Source organism: Andrena cerasifolii, chromosome 1 (genome assembly GCF_050908995.1).
Source record: "Andrena cerasifolii isolate SP2316 chromosome 1, iyAndCera1_principal, whole genome shotgun sequence".
NCBI classification, from domain to species: domain Eukaryota; kingdom Metazoa; phylum Arthropoda; class Insecta; order Hymenoptera; family Andrenidae; genus Andrena; species Andrena cerasifolii.
The window spans coordinates 12,434,804-12,448,427 of record NC_135118.1 but is presented as its reverse complement, the minus strand read 5'-3'; the positions used below and the strand labels follow the sequence as shown (position 1 = coordinate 12,448,427).

Here is a 13,624-nt window from a genome sequence, read left to right as displayed (position 1 = left end):
AAAAGGATTTATCGCGAAAAAATCGCTTTTTCCACAACCATGGAAAATCGCTCCTTTTTTCAACTATAAATTCATTATATCAAAATTTACAAAATTTACAATTTTCACTCAAAAGTTAAAAGATTCAAAAATACGAAAATGATAACTCACATCTGACCAATTTGTGATTATAAGAAGGTGTGACCGCGAATGGCTAATATTTTGGAATCACCGCGACATGAAAATTAGCTGCACATAATTCGGAAGTAAATTGCAAGTAAAAAGCATGGCGCGTTTCGTTCGTATCGTTTTTCAATGTAATGCAGCATGATATAAGCAAAACGTTGCAGTTCTTTCGATTGTCATCGTTTTAGTCCAGAAGCATTTCATTAGTTGCATAATGAAAAGCTAACTACTTAGTGGAGATGATCAAGGTATTCCATACATATGGAGACACGAACAACTTGCCAGTGACAATGGTGTACTTTCAACAGTATAATATATGTTTATCTACGTACTCTTGTCAATATTCGAGATTTTTGTCGACCATGAAATTCTTCTAATCATCGTCTACAAACTAGCCTGTCATTCATAAGTATTCATGCAAATGCCGCGCATACGTTGGAGGAAAACATGTTGTAACACAATGGATTTTTCCATGGAAGAAAAGTGAGCAAGCTTGAATCACCCACATTTTTATTTTAATCTATTCGTGCATTTTGTCGGGTCGTTAGTATAATCATTTTTCAACATTAAGTGGTTCAAAAATATTGCTCTCTTCTTACATATTCATTTACTTTAACATTTACATGTAATTTGACTAATACACCAATTAAGATAAAATGATGCGTATGGCAATTTTAACTTCTACGAACCACGCATTTTTCCTGGAGGAGTACCTTCCTCTTGAACTGTAAATTTTTATAGAACTTTCAGTCTGTAATTTATTGAAATATGCTATTGCATTGAAAGGGTAACTGTTCTTTTTCATAGTGGTTGAAAGGACGAGTTGAAGACAATTTTCGTTTCATAAACGAACGGTTTTCGTGGTAATTAGTAGAGCCACAGCGTGGTGGATCGTTTATTTTATGCAGTTAACAGCTTGGGATAAATGAAAATCTAATTTAATTGTTTTTGTATCATTCCAGGTAAGTGGCTACAGCTGCCTCCACTTTGCCCGCAGTTTTTCCGTGGCTCGTGGTTCTTTTTTGATGACAAACAGCTGGGTGCAATAGCGTTTCGTGTATCGCCACATTACGGTGAGTTGAAACTGCGCCTATTATTATTAAATTAGCCAGTAGAAAATGCATGGAAATTACGTGGAAGAATAACGTAAGATATTTTATGGCCAAACCCGTTTATACATTCCGTTTTCTCCTAGTATAATGCTTGATGCTCAACAAAATTTAAGGAAATTTCATTTTAACTTACATACTTTATAAATATTTCTGCGCATAGTTTACTTATGTACGATACTATTTAGATGAGTTGCAGGGGTTGCGATAAAAATGTAAAATCCGTACAAAGAATTCGTAAATTCTTGAAATTCTTAAAATTCTTGAAATCTCTTCTCGTATTTTTATACATCCTGCAAAATACGTCAAGTTATAAAATATATCGAGATCGCATAAACTCCCATAACTCTCTTCCTCGGCTCCTCAAGAAGTATTCGTTTTTTCAAGGATTACCCTGACCTTGGAACATCCGATGGTTTATCAAGGGATTAAACGTCCGCGGGATCTCCGAGCGGTGCGACAGCTGTGAGATATTAAAACCGTGAAATACACTCGTTGATAACTTTTTTCACCCCGCCGTCGGTCGAATTATCGAGCATTCAACAAATGCTACATCATCGAGCCACTAGAGCTCGTTTCAGCGACGCACAATAGGCCCCTTCCAAGAGGTATGACTCACTTCCAAGCGAAATGGCAATGTAAATTCGCACTCAAAGTGCCGAACAATCCTCCTATTTCAAATAGTCCCTTTGTTCTGTTGCGTCGGCGGTTTTCATTCGCTTAGTCACTGATATTTTTGAGCGCGACATTTTTCTTCGCGACGCACCGCGGTTATTTATCGCGTATTTTTTTGCGTTCCTAGCTATTCGCGATGTTTGATATTGTCCCGGATTTATGGCTTGTACTTCATGGAATTACAAGAGTTCTCCCGTACGAGCGATTCGTTATGTCGCGAACGGGGCTTTTCAAAGATTAATGCACCTTTTTGATTTAGTAAACGCAATTCAGCATCTTTTTTGTTAGGTCAATGTTGCGTAGGAGGGATTGGAGGGAACTCTTTCTAAACGTATGCTAATTCGCAAATAACTGGAAAATTGCAAGAATCTATTCAATAATAAAAATAAAAAAAATACTAGGACGGTTTTAGATTTAATTAGGTGGATAATTCCCAAATTAATCTTTATGCGGCTATGGTTTCTCTCAAATCTCCTTCTCTTTTTTACGTATCGGGACACGACACTTTGTTTGCTATAAATAACTCCATCAACAGAATATTATTATTTAAACTAGCGAATCTTTATAGCTAACATGTCGACTTTTTTTAATGGTACACTGGCCTCCTTTAAATATCGTTTGCGGTCTTTGGCTCGCAGTAAAGTCTGCGTATACATCCGTTAATTTTAATTTTATTAGTTCATTAGTTCTATTATTTTCTTGTTTTATTGCTTGTTTATTTTTGCACCGACGTTTCTTTTCTTCCTTTCACACTGTTTCCTTTTTTTAACTTTATTAAGTGTATATGGTAAAGTATAGGGTCTTTACCCGCGAAATAAATTAAGAATAAAATAATAAAATTAATGAATATACAGAAATTCCTAAGAACTCGTTTCGTATTTACAACACAGTCCAATATCTCAACAACATTTTGATGTGTACCTTGAACTCCCTTGTGTGAATTACAAGAATCGCCATCAACTGCGGGCGATAATCAAACTCTTCATTGTGCTGGTAACTTTAAAGACAAAAAGACCTGTTCTAGAATTTTATTAAAACCCTTAAGGATACCGTTCTCAAGTGTTTCACTACGTATCGATTACGTTCTCGATCTCTTTCGTTTAATTTCATTCCAGAATGCCCCAACCACTGTTGCTTTAATTAAAAACAATACCCCAGCGTAATTTCCTCGAAGTCCGCTTCAGGGAAGTCTCCCATTAAGCATAATCGCTTTACCTTCGTTGCTAAATACGTTTCGCCACGATAGCAAACTGAAGGTACAGGATCCCTTCGCGGTAGAAGTACATGGTAATTTTAGTAGCCATTACACCCATTCTACTTTTCGCGCGTAATCGGTTCACCTGCGAACAGTTTACATAAAAACGAATACAACTTTTACTGGAATCCTCCCCGAGAACCTTTGTTGAACCCTGGACACGAAGTCCTGCTAAATGCAGCTCGATACGGTCGGTACTTGTCATTTGGCAAATCACAAATTATATTTCTATTTTTGTGTGACTTCCAAGATGGATTCCAAATTATAGATTATTTCTCCACATAAATGGAAAAATTGTAGAACGAATTCATTCGACGACCCCATTTTCAAATAACACAACACATTATCCAAACTTATCAGGAGGCTTAAAGGGTTAGATACCTTCGGCAGGTTGGAAAGTAGGGTGATGTTTAGGAATATTTTTTTCGTATAAAAAACGTTACATATAAACATCAAGGCATACACATTTTTATGTTTAAATTAAGCTGTATTATCTTAAAAAATAAATTCGATATCTTAAGAACTGATGCCACAGCAGTCTCTTCTCTCAAGGCCTCGTACATTTGCGGTGCCAAAAAATATCTCAGAGATTATTGCGACCGATTTAAATAGAATTTTGCACGAATATTCTTAAGACTATAATCTAGTACTTGTCGAGACGATTTTTCGATTAGTGTCTTCTTTTGTTATTTATTAACAAGAGAAGATGAAAAGTTAGGTCGAAAATCATATGCTCGACTTTGAATAGCTGTCATTTTTAAAAAATAATATTTTTCAAAACCGGCATTGACAGGTACTAGGTTATAGTTTTAAGAATATTCTTGCAAAATTTCACTCAAATTAGTCGGGTAATCTTCGAGATATTGTTGATACCGCGAATTCTGTAAGTATGAAGAGTCACCAGTCATCCACCCACACTTACCCGGTACTTCCGATTCGACGGATTCAACGAATATCGAAAGCAGCCTTAGAATAAAGACGAAACAAGTCTAACAGTCTAGGAACAATTGGAAAGAATGTGACGGGACAGACTTGGGTCATTCCGAGGAAAAACTTAACGAACCTCGGTGCGGCGACGGTTGCGCATTGCACCACCGTCGCCGCGATTCTATTGGAAACTTAATTACCGTTTAAATTGTAATTAAGACCGCGAACGTACGTGTCCCGATACATTTCGTTCTTCTACCTCTCTCCACTGTCGATAAATTGTTACTTACGCCTGTACGTGAACAGTGTCGACGCAGTTCGTTCGCCCCGCGCGCCGCCCGTTCGGCCTGGAACTGTTATAACGAGTTCGATCTACTTGGGTCCCCGTGGAAGGAAAAATTGCCGCGTTAACAATCCTCCCGGTTACGCCGTAGTTTACAGCGGATTACAAGGCAAGCCACACTCGTCCGGGCTCGAGGAAATAGTCGGCCTGGACGTTTAGCCTTAACGTCCAAGTCGCCCAACCGGACGCATAACCGTCTTCTTTGCGCGGCTAGATGTACAATTACGAAAAACCCCCTACGGTTCACCGGTTCACTTATCGTTAATTAATACGCGGCCGCGTTCGTCCGCGGATGTCACGGACGACTCGTTAGCGATGTCTGTTTTCCGCGTTATGTTTCGATTACCTACCATTGGACGCCGGGGGTGGCGGGAGCTGATAGCTGGGGGACCTCTTGGCGTGTTTTTCCTAGCGGGGCCGCGGTTATGCAGGCGCGAAATAAATTCCGCGGCACGTTCTGATATAGTGGCGGAATAAATTCCAGCCGGGGAGAATTTAGCGGATGCGCGGTAACTAACGGCTGAAAATGTTTCATTATGAACGGCCGCGTTATTTATCGCCTGTAAACTAGTGAAACGTAACTTTGATAATTTAAATGCGTGATCAACGCGGCGATGTAATCGGTAACGGTGCGCGGTCCGCGCGCTTCCGTTCCCACTTTCTCATGATGCTGCTCGTGGCAATTAAAATGGCACGCGGGTCGCCCGATCTGCATTATTCGGTCTCGTTTAATTTTCTCCCTGTTTTATCGAGTGAACGTCTTCATTCGCGGTATGGGGCATTTAGGGTCGTGTGATTTCGACTATTTTTTTTTTCGCGGGCTTGTTGCAAGGTGGCTTCTGCAGTGCTCGAGTTCTGAGAGGTTTTCTGAGGCTTTGGGGACTTGGATTTTATGAGTTTTTAATTATGTGGATTTGTAATGTGTGTGAGATAAATGAGGAGGATAATGTTACTTTATTATTAATAACGTTGGTATTTATTGTGGGTGATAGGTAGGTGCATGTGGTACTGAACGAGGACTTTACCTAACTAATGCCAAGTCAATGAAGGAAATTGTTTCTCCGCGACCACTTAAGGGGGAAGCTAGTTCAGGACGCTGAACGCACGGTGATTTTTTAAGAATTATTTTCTCAACAAATACAAAGAGAATCTTTCCAAAACTTTAAGAGCGTTTTACTGTATATTCAGACAACCAGAAAACTTTTATTATATTTAATAATAATTCATTTAATATTGTTTTATTGGTATATCTTCGTTGCGCCCGCGCCACCGGAGTTGTCAAATTGTGTACATCCTAGAGGATCGAATTTTTGCCCGAAATTATCAAGTGTGGTTAGAAAATACCGGCCTTGCAAAGAACAAGTGTCTATCGTTCTGTTTTTTTGTGGGTGGAACAAAACTATTTTTGATACCTGGATGATTCTAGTTCAGTGTATGCATACACCCCTATGGGACATAATCATTCTATTTTTATAATTTTATGACCACTTTATGATCGAGGAAGACTTCCGCAGAGGGTCTGTGTTCTCACTGAGGCACACACATTGCGATTTAACACGACACATGTGGAATAATAAATATTTAACAAAAAGAAAAACATTAAAATCTGTTCGTTACTTCTTGAAAAAAAATCATGATAATACGCCTCTTTTTCGACCGGCAAAGTAGAATGGACCCTTAGTTTGAAAATGTGCCCTTATATCGCGACATTCCAGAATAGTATTTGCAGTGCTCGTGTATTACCCAAATGCATTGATTTGAAGGTAGCACGTAGTAGCAGTTGCATTTGCTATTTTTATAACTTTTAACATAAGATGACAGCTGATAAAACAATTAAGATCGAAGAAAGTAAAGTACATATTTATTTAGTAAATCCAACAGTTACCGTGGATACGTATATTTTTTATGAATTAACGAGGTAAATTTTTTGCCTTGTTACTAAAATTCCCTGCAATATTATAAATAATGCAAGGGTTAACGTGCTATCCTTTTTCAAGCCGTAATTACGGACTTTTAATGGCCTGCAAATTAATCGTGCAACCCAGTTATTTAACGTTTCTGTGTACTAACGAAATTGCCGCTTTGTACTTGTAATTATGAAACGTTTAGACGTTCGCCGCATAATACGAAGCAAAGCCGATTACACTTCTCGGTCAATTATTACCGTAAAGCTTTTCCGTGGGTAATTTCCTGCGCCAAAATATGCATTGTTAATTTGACGGTAGAGTGGCTGTAATGTTCTTAAAAATTTCGACTGTGAAGCTACCTATTTGAAATTAAAATAACGCCAATATATATGTATTACCAGAATAATAATGCACTTCAAATGAAAGAAGACTTGGCCTAAATTCGCACCATTCGTTTGTAGTAAAACCCTTTGTCGCGTGTCCTTTGCGAATTAGAATTGAAAGAACGGAGTTGCAAGAAATGCCAGAAATATTCTCTCTAACCATGAAAAGACGCGCGCGGACTAAAATTTACCATTATAAGATCAAGCGATTCTCCTCGTTCCTCGTTTGTAATTTCATGAAAAGTACCATTTCTAAGTACCTCCGTGTATCATCTCTTTTTGCTTCCATGGAATAATACATATTCAGCTCGGTTTATTATTAAATTCGAGGAATCCTACACACGCAGCACAGTTGTTTAATCCACCGTGCGCTCAAAGAGAATACGAACATGAAGATGCCCATTATAGTCCCAAGAATGGGAGCTGTCAGGCTGTTGTCGTTCCCTGATCCGCTGCTAGCATGTCAGAAATATCGAATAAATGAAATTATTCGCGCCACGTGACAAGCGTGTCGTAACAATTATTACGCGCATTGGGTGCTGTCGCTTCGTCATTACAGCTCCGTCGGCTTTGCTTGGCCGCGCGCGATTTCAGTTGTCGCGCGCAGAACATGGACACGTGCGCTTTTGTAACGAAACGGTTACATCGTGTTGGCTCCTTTTCAACCGACGCCGTTCCTCCTTTCTACTATACATGTTCGTTGTATAATTACGATGTATTATCCACGAAGTAATTGTATAATAATTGATGTTATTCCATGCGCAGCTTTCAATTATAATACACGTTCGATAGCTTTTCATTGCGGATTATTGTTGCGCCGAAGTGTGTCGACAACTCTGTGTGTGTATATGAGTACAAAAGCGTGACTGTCCTCGCACTGGTGTAATCGCTGGGTTCTTCTTTTATTTAACTAGGTGCTCACTGTGCGAGTTCGTTCTCACTGGTAATTATATACTGAATTCTGTCAGAGTTCTTCAAGTATGAGTGAGTGTAAACCTTCTACCAATTATTTTCTATTGGTGAAGGATTGGTAAAAAAAGGACGTTGCTTGTAGGAAGCGTGCGATGGTTGAAAAGGAGTCTCCGAGTAGCGTTAACAGCAGTGCCCATCAGCGATGCACCTTCGTTTCGAATTTTGGCGGCGTTTACAACCTAGGGTGGTGGTCAAGAGCATAGACATGTATAGACGAAGCAGAAGCTGGGACTATCGGCGAGGGGAACGTAAGCTTGGAAGGGAAAAGGCAGACGTTCAGATACAGGCACATTGGGTCAGCTTCGGATGCATTCGGCATGCCGAAAGAACCACTGAGGTACTCGATTTACCTGTATCGCTCCCCTTACCGCGAACCTTGCAACCCCCCTTAGCTTACGCTCCGTCTATACATGTCTATGGTCAAGAGGAAGTTTAAAATTCATATTTTTATGTGTATACGTAATCAGAGTGGGGCATTAACTAAATAAAAAATTATTTAAATAACGGTTCGAATAAAAGTTCCTGTAACTTCAGATTATTCGACGAATAAAGTTAGTTTTCTTTATTCGATGAGAATTTATTTGACGAATAAAGTTAATTTTTTTTCAGGTAACCTCGGTTAACTTTATTCGACACATGACGAAAAAAATTTCAATTTTCATTCGTTATTCAAAATTTTTGTTTGAATACAAATTTTGCCCATCTCTGTGCTTAATTAACTGATAGTTAATACTAGGCTTTAAGTAATATCTTTGTACCACTGGTTTATTCTACAAGCTTTTACTTTTCTTACCGTTCACAGTTTAAACCTGGCTAAAGTTACAAACATAAACCAAGCGAAAGGACCGAACAATTTGTTCAGCCTTACACAAAATAAATAAGAGACTTGATTTTCTGTAGTCGAGAATGGACAGCTCAATCACTCATCGGCAACTCCCATGTTTCCCAAAAATATCGGCGGTAGCGCCTGGGTAAATAGGGACTTTCTACGATTTCCTGCGGCTCAGACAATTTTCGTGCTCCCGAGGAGACTTCGATGGTCCTGGAAGCGGTTAAGAAATACAGAGTACGAGGAGCGTGGGAAACTTAACTAGAACTTTGGTCACGTATATCCTGGCTTCGGGGGAGGTTAGGTATGGGAAGATGCATTGCCACGATGTGAGTTTTTAAGCAGCGTGCTCCAGACCCCGATCGAATTCACATTTAAAGGGTACGCCGTAGTGTTAAGAAGGCGACATTTAAAGTACACTTTGTATACCTGGAGCTCTGAGTTTTATTCTGGAATTAATCCTCCCGAACTTACAAGCGTTCCAGGCGCAGGCTTCAGTTCGCGATTCCACCTGCAGAAGGAAACAAGGATTAGAACAATCTAGCACGATCCTAACGCTGCCTTTGAGTAGGGTGCAACATACTACTCTTGCACTCTGCGACTGTCGAATTTATCTTTCGGCTTCGGTGTGTTACATATTAGTGTAACAATTCTCTGTGCATGTGCCTGTAGCTGCATGAAGTATCAAATGCTTCGATGCTCACTAAATACCCAGCTCAGAGATATCCAGCGCGAGCTTTAGAGCTTAAGGACTTCTCTGTACTCCGCCTTCTTTAGTCGATGCTGCATTATGTGTGTGCTCGCCCCGTGCAAGCAAAAACCGACGTATAGAGGGGGTGAAAGACGTGCAAGCAGGACTCACACGTGGGCAGTAGGTCCTGACTTAAATTACCAACTTGGCAGCTATATTTCATTCATTGGTTGCACAGCACACTGTTCAGCAACGTCGCGTGTTTGAATTGAAGGGTTAGGGGGGAACAGGGAATATGATAAAACAGCTCTATCGAGGAAATTAAGTTTTAATATCTACTTTAGTCCATCAGTAATGAAACAAGGTTCAATGAATTTAATTCTTTTCTTAAATAATTTCTTGTTTTAACTTGACGACAGAAGCTTATACTTAGGAAATGAGTGCGGCCATTTCCAGTTTTCAACCATGTCAAATCTTTAACGTTATCTTGCGGGGCATTTGAAGTTTATAACCCTTTGTGATTAGACCGTTGTTTAGTCCCAGTGGCCACCAACAAATATACTAGTAATCGCAAAATCACGAAAAATGGACATTCCCTATTCTCCCCCCCCCCCTTTCCCCTTCAATTTAGGACGTAATAAATTTGTTTCAATGGAGGGAAGCAATTCGTGTGACGGTTAATCAAATATGACTCAAGCGAGAAAACGATCGTTTATTACATGTCATTATATCTGCCAACAGAAGTTCCGTCAGAATGCATGTCTTAATCGCACTCTTTGCTTTTCGGTCCACTCTTCCAGTTCTTCTGAGCTCCTAGATTACATATTTTCTCCGAAGTTGGTACTTCCGCGGGGCTGCTTTCTTCTTGCGGCTCGTACCGTTTTGCGAGCGTTTTCTAACTCCTTTTATGCCACGAACTGTTCATTTTCCAATCCCGTAATTGGATGCTATTTCAGTTACGGTTTTACCACTTTCCAAACGATTTATTACCTCACTCTTTCCCCGTACTGTTAACACTTCACCTGCCACTCGCACGTATGCGCGAGTTTGATTCCGATCTATTATCCCGCGTATACCTGAGAATTCGATCTTATTTCATGTTTAACAGCACAGACAGATCTCTGTTCTGTATTACTGGAGATACTTAACGATGTACTCGCAAATTCACATGGCGTGTATAATTTTCATAGTTCCATGATTGATGAAGCACTCGACTTATTTTGGGCAATATATCGAGCGTCGTAGCATTCAGGCAGTAATTGCACAGTAATATTGTTATATGTTTTATTTATAGATACGGCGGTAGAACGTATTCGAAAATAACCGTGTTACGTGAAAATAAATTAACTGCTAAGAAATATACCTGTTTCTGTTGAGGACTTAACAGTAACTGCATTATTATTTCTTATAATAGTTACCCATTAATTGTTATTAACGTAACATGTGGCATAAATACTTCGTAAAGTAACATTAAACTTTGCACTAATATTTTGCTAATACCAAGTTAAAGGGAGGTTCTGGTTTAAAAGTCGATTTTTTTTTATTTCATTTTTCGAATGTTCAACCTTTTAAGAATGCGTGTTTAAAAGGATTTGTTGAAATTCGTAAAATTCCCGAAGTTATAGGCATTTGAGTAGCGGCAAGTGCATGGGTAACACCCGGCCACTCGGCACTCACGTAAAACTTTAAACGCGTTTTTCTCGAAAAAGTGTTCTCAAAACGGTGGGACCTGTATCTCCAAAAGTTATTATCCGATTCGACTGAAACTTTTTTTATTTTGAAGAATATACTTCTGGCTAGGAGGGATACCAGAAAGAAATACAAAAAATTGAAAATTTATAATTTTCAAAGGCGTTGAAAGGATGAAAAATATAGGGGAAAGTGATTTCAAACTTCAAGTGTCGTTGTTTTCTTAAAAAACGTCACTTTTGCATTTTTTCTGGTTTCCCCCTAGCCAGAAGTATATTCTTCAAAATAAAAAATTTTTCAGTCGAATCGGATAATAACTTTTAGGGATACAGGTCCCACCAATTTTGATCAATTTTTTGACGCCTTGACTTTAACGACTCCCCAGTGCCGTCTGTAATGATTAATTATAAAACAAAAAATATGTATCTATAATCTAAGACATCCTTAATACAATGCAAAAAGTCCCATTAAATTATATACAGTAGTTTTCCTTTAATTAATTCCTAAAGATCACCTATTTTTGGGGGGCTCTAGACCGGAACGTTCCTTTGACATTTGGTGCACAGTGTAAGCTAACAACATTCTACCTTGCAGCACATAACATTGTTGGAATAATCAACACTCTACTGTGCACGCAAGAGCACGCACGTGTCTTCGAGTCACCCACGCGGATGAAAATTTGAAATGTCAAGCAATAAGTATCTACATGTTCTTCTACTTCAGCATTTCTTCATCGCGGTTGCTTTTTCCGTGATCCAGCTGGTGTGCTGTGAAAGCAGCAGCCGTAGTTGCACCTGCATTTCGAGACTCGGCTGAAATCTCAGTCACATAAGGGAATATTCAGTTGGAAAAGTATTTGGGTCAAGCATCGCGCTGAAACTTACTCCGAAGGAAGCACCGTGAGATGTCTTTCGTAATTCGACAGTAAAATAGCAGAGCAGTAAAGCAATCGACATCTTCATATTTATTCTTGGAAAACGTTACTACTTTTGAGTATAAGCGTTTTACCCGCAGATTGTGGGTCGTTTCAGGAAAAACAAATGTCTTATAACGAGCGAAACAGAGCACTACTGTGTTAATTCTAATGATAATTTTTTTTAATCGAGTGTTTTGACACTTCCGTGATCAGTAGCAGCTACATTGGATACAAAGTAACTTGGTTAAGTTAACACTAAGGGAATGAATGGGTAAAAATCGTCCTGGATCTCAGTCAAGGGAGGCACTGGTAAGTAAAAACACTGGATCAGTTGGCGGATTCCAATGCCTTCGAGGAATTTGAGCACATTGTTGAAAGCATCCGGATCGGCGAGCATCTGCTTCATGGTGCATTCAGTCAGTATGTGTGTGATGGAAAATTATATTTTTCGGTTCGTTTTTGATAATAACGTAGGAATGAGTCAATTAAGTGTGACCGATTCTCATTCCAGTGAGTGTGACTTGATCTTTTCGATTCTCTAAACGTCTAAACAGGTCCGATTTCCTTCAGAGAATGGTAATTCACGTTCTCTGGAAACTTTCCCTAAAAATGCCTCACTGTAATCATAGACCATAGAAGTAAAAATTCAGTAAGGTAATGTCCTGGATTTTGGAGCCACACTAGTCGAAAGGCACACTAGTGATGAAGATTTAGGAGAATTTTGTGGAAGTTTTGGGTAATTCTCTAGTAGATGCACATGGGTCCATTGAATTGATAGTGACGCTAAAGAAACTAAGGAATTTTGATCATAAACGAAGAACAGAAAGGAAAATTTAATTAGCCTCGTACTTGTAGCGCGAAAAGAATTTTAGTGGTTGAAAATGCTCGCTATGAAAATTAGGTTTTGTTAGGTTCTGCCAGCTGTTTTTGGAGGCTCCGACGGTGCAGTTATCATTGGCTGAGCTTTTTATGAAACTGCAGGTGCAGACTGTTATCGGAATTGGCAAAAGATCGCGACTGCGTCTCGGTATCGTGGAAAATGTTCCCCGATTTATAAATCGAGTGGAAAATGGCACCGTTCCGGATAAAAGTTCCCCAATGAGTTTCGCAACGAAAGTAGAATGGGACGAATAGAAAATTTCACGTAATCTTGTTGCGTAATGTATAATAGAATCTGTTTACTCGAAGAGGATGAATTTTGAATTGTTCATTTTCTAATGTAGGTATAATGAAAAATTGATTCGTTATTTCTTGATTATAATGTTCCTTTATGCCTTTGGGCGAGGTCAAGCTTCTATAAACGTATAAAAATGTGGAGTTCAAAGTAACTGGAGGCGTTCTATGTAGCGTTTGCACAATTATTCACTTTTATTCAAGTTATTTAATAATTGCCGACGATTAGAAATTTGTACTTGGAAACAATAAAATAAAAAATTGTTGTTGAGAAAAGAAGAGAAGAATGCAGAAATCAGTATTATTACATGCCGAATGGGTGATAAGCAACTATGAGTGTAGTTTGGTGAATCCTTGGATGCACAAAGCGTGGTGGAAGCTTATGTGACCCTAAGAGTACATTCAAATTTCGGTGTGCATAAAATTACTGTACAATATACACACACATCTCATATTAGAACTACCCTTTTCATCCACCACCCTGACCCAAGACCACTACACCAAGTGGTTGAAAAAAGTACGTTTACAACAGACTTAACCCTTTGCGCTGCGACTTATCCGCTCGTCGATTCCCCAGCAACTTCGGATTA

The 13,624-nt window shown here is 39.1% G+C and overlaps 1 protein-coding gene across 3 annotated transcripts in view; it reads left to right on the top strand.

Moving 5' to 3' along the window:
• LOC143369429 (CCR4-NOT transcription complex subunit 6-like) overlaps positions 1 to 13,624 on the top strand; it is a 417,004-nt gene that overhangs the window by 189,190 nt on the left and 214,190 nt on the right. Inside the window, exons 4-5 of one of the 3 annotated variants that reach the window (XM_076813345.1) lie at positions 1,128 to 1,238; positions 1,662 to 2,287. The exons of 1 other annotated variant lie outside the window; for it this stretch is intronic. In XM_076813345.1, the coding sequence (XP_076669460.1) occupies positions 1,128 to 1,238; positions 1,662 to 1,672 (122 nt within the window). In that variant the 3' untranslated portion in view covers positions 1,673 to 2,287. Of the gene's footprint in view, positions 1 to 1,127; positions 1,239 to 1,661; positions 2,288 to 13,624 lie in introns of those variants that run through there. One more of the 3 variants, XM_076813335.1, reaches the window with a different exon arrangement.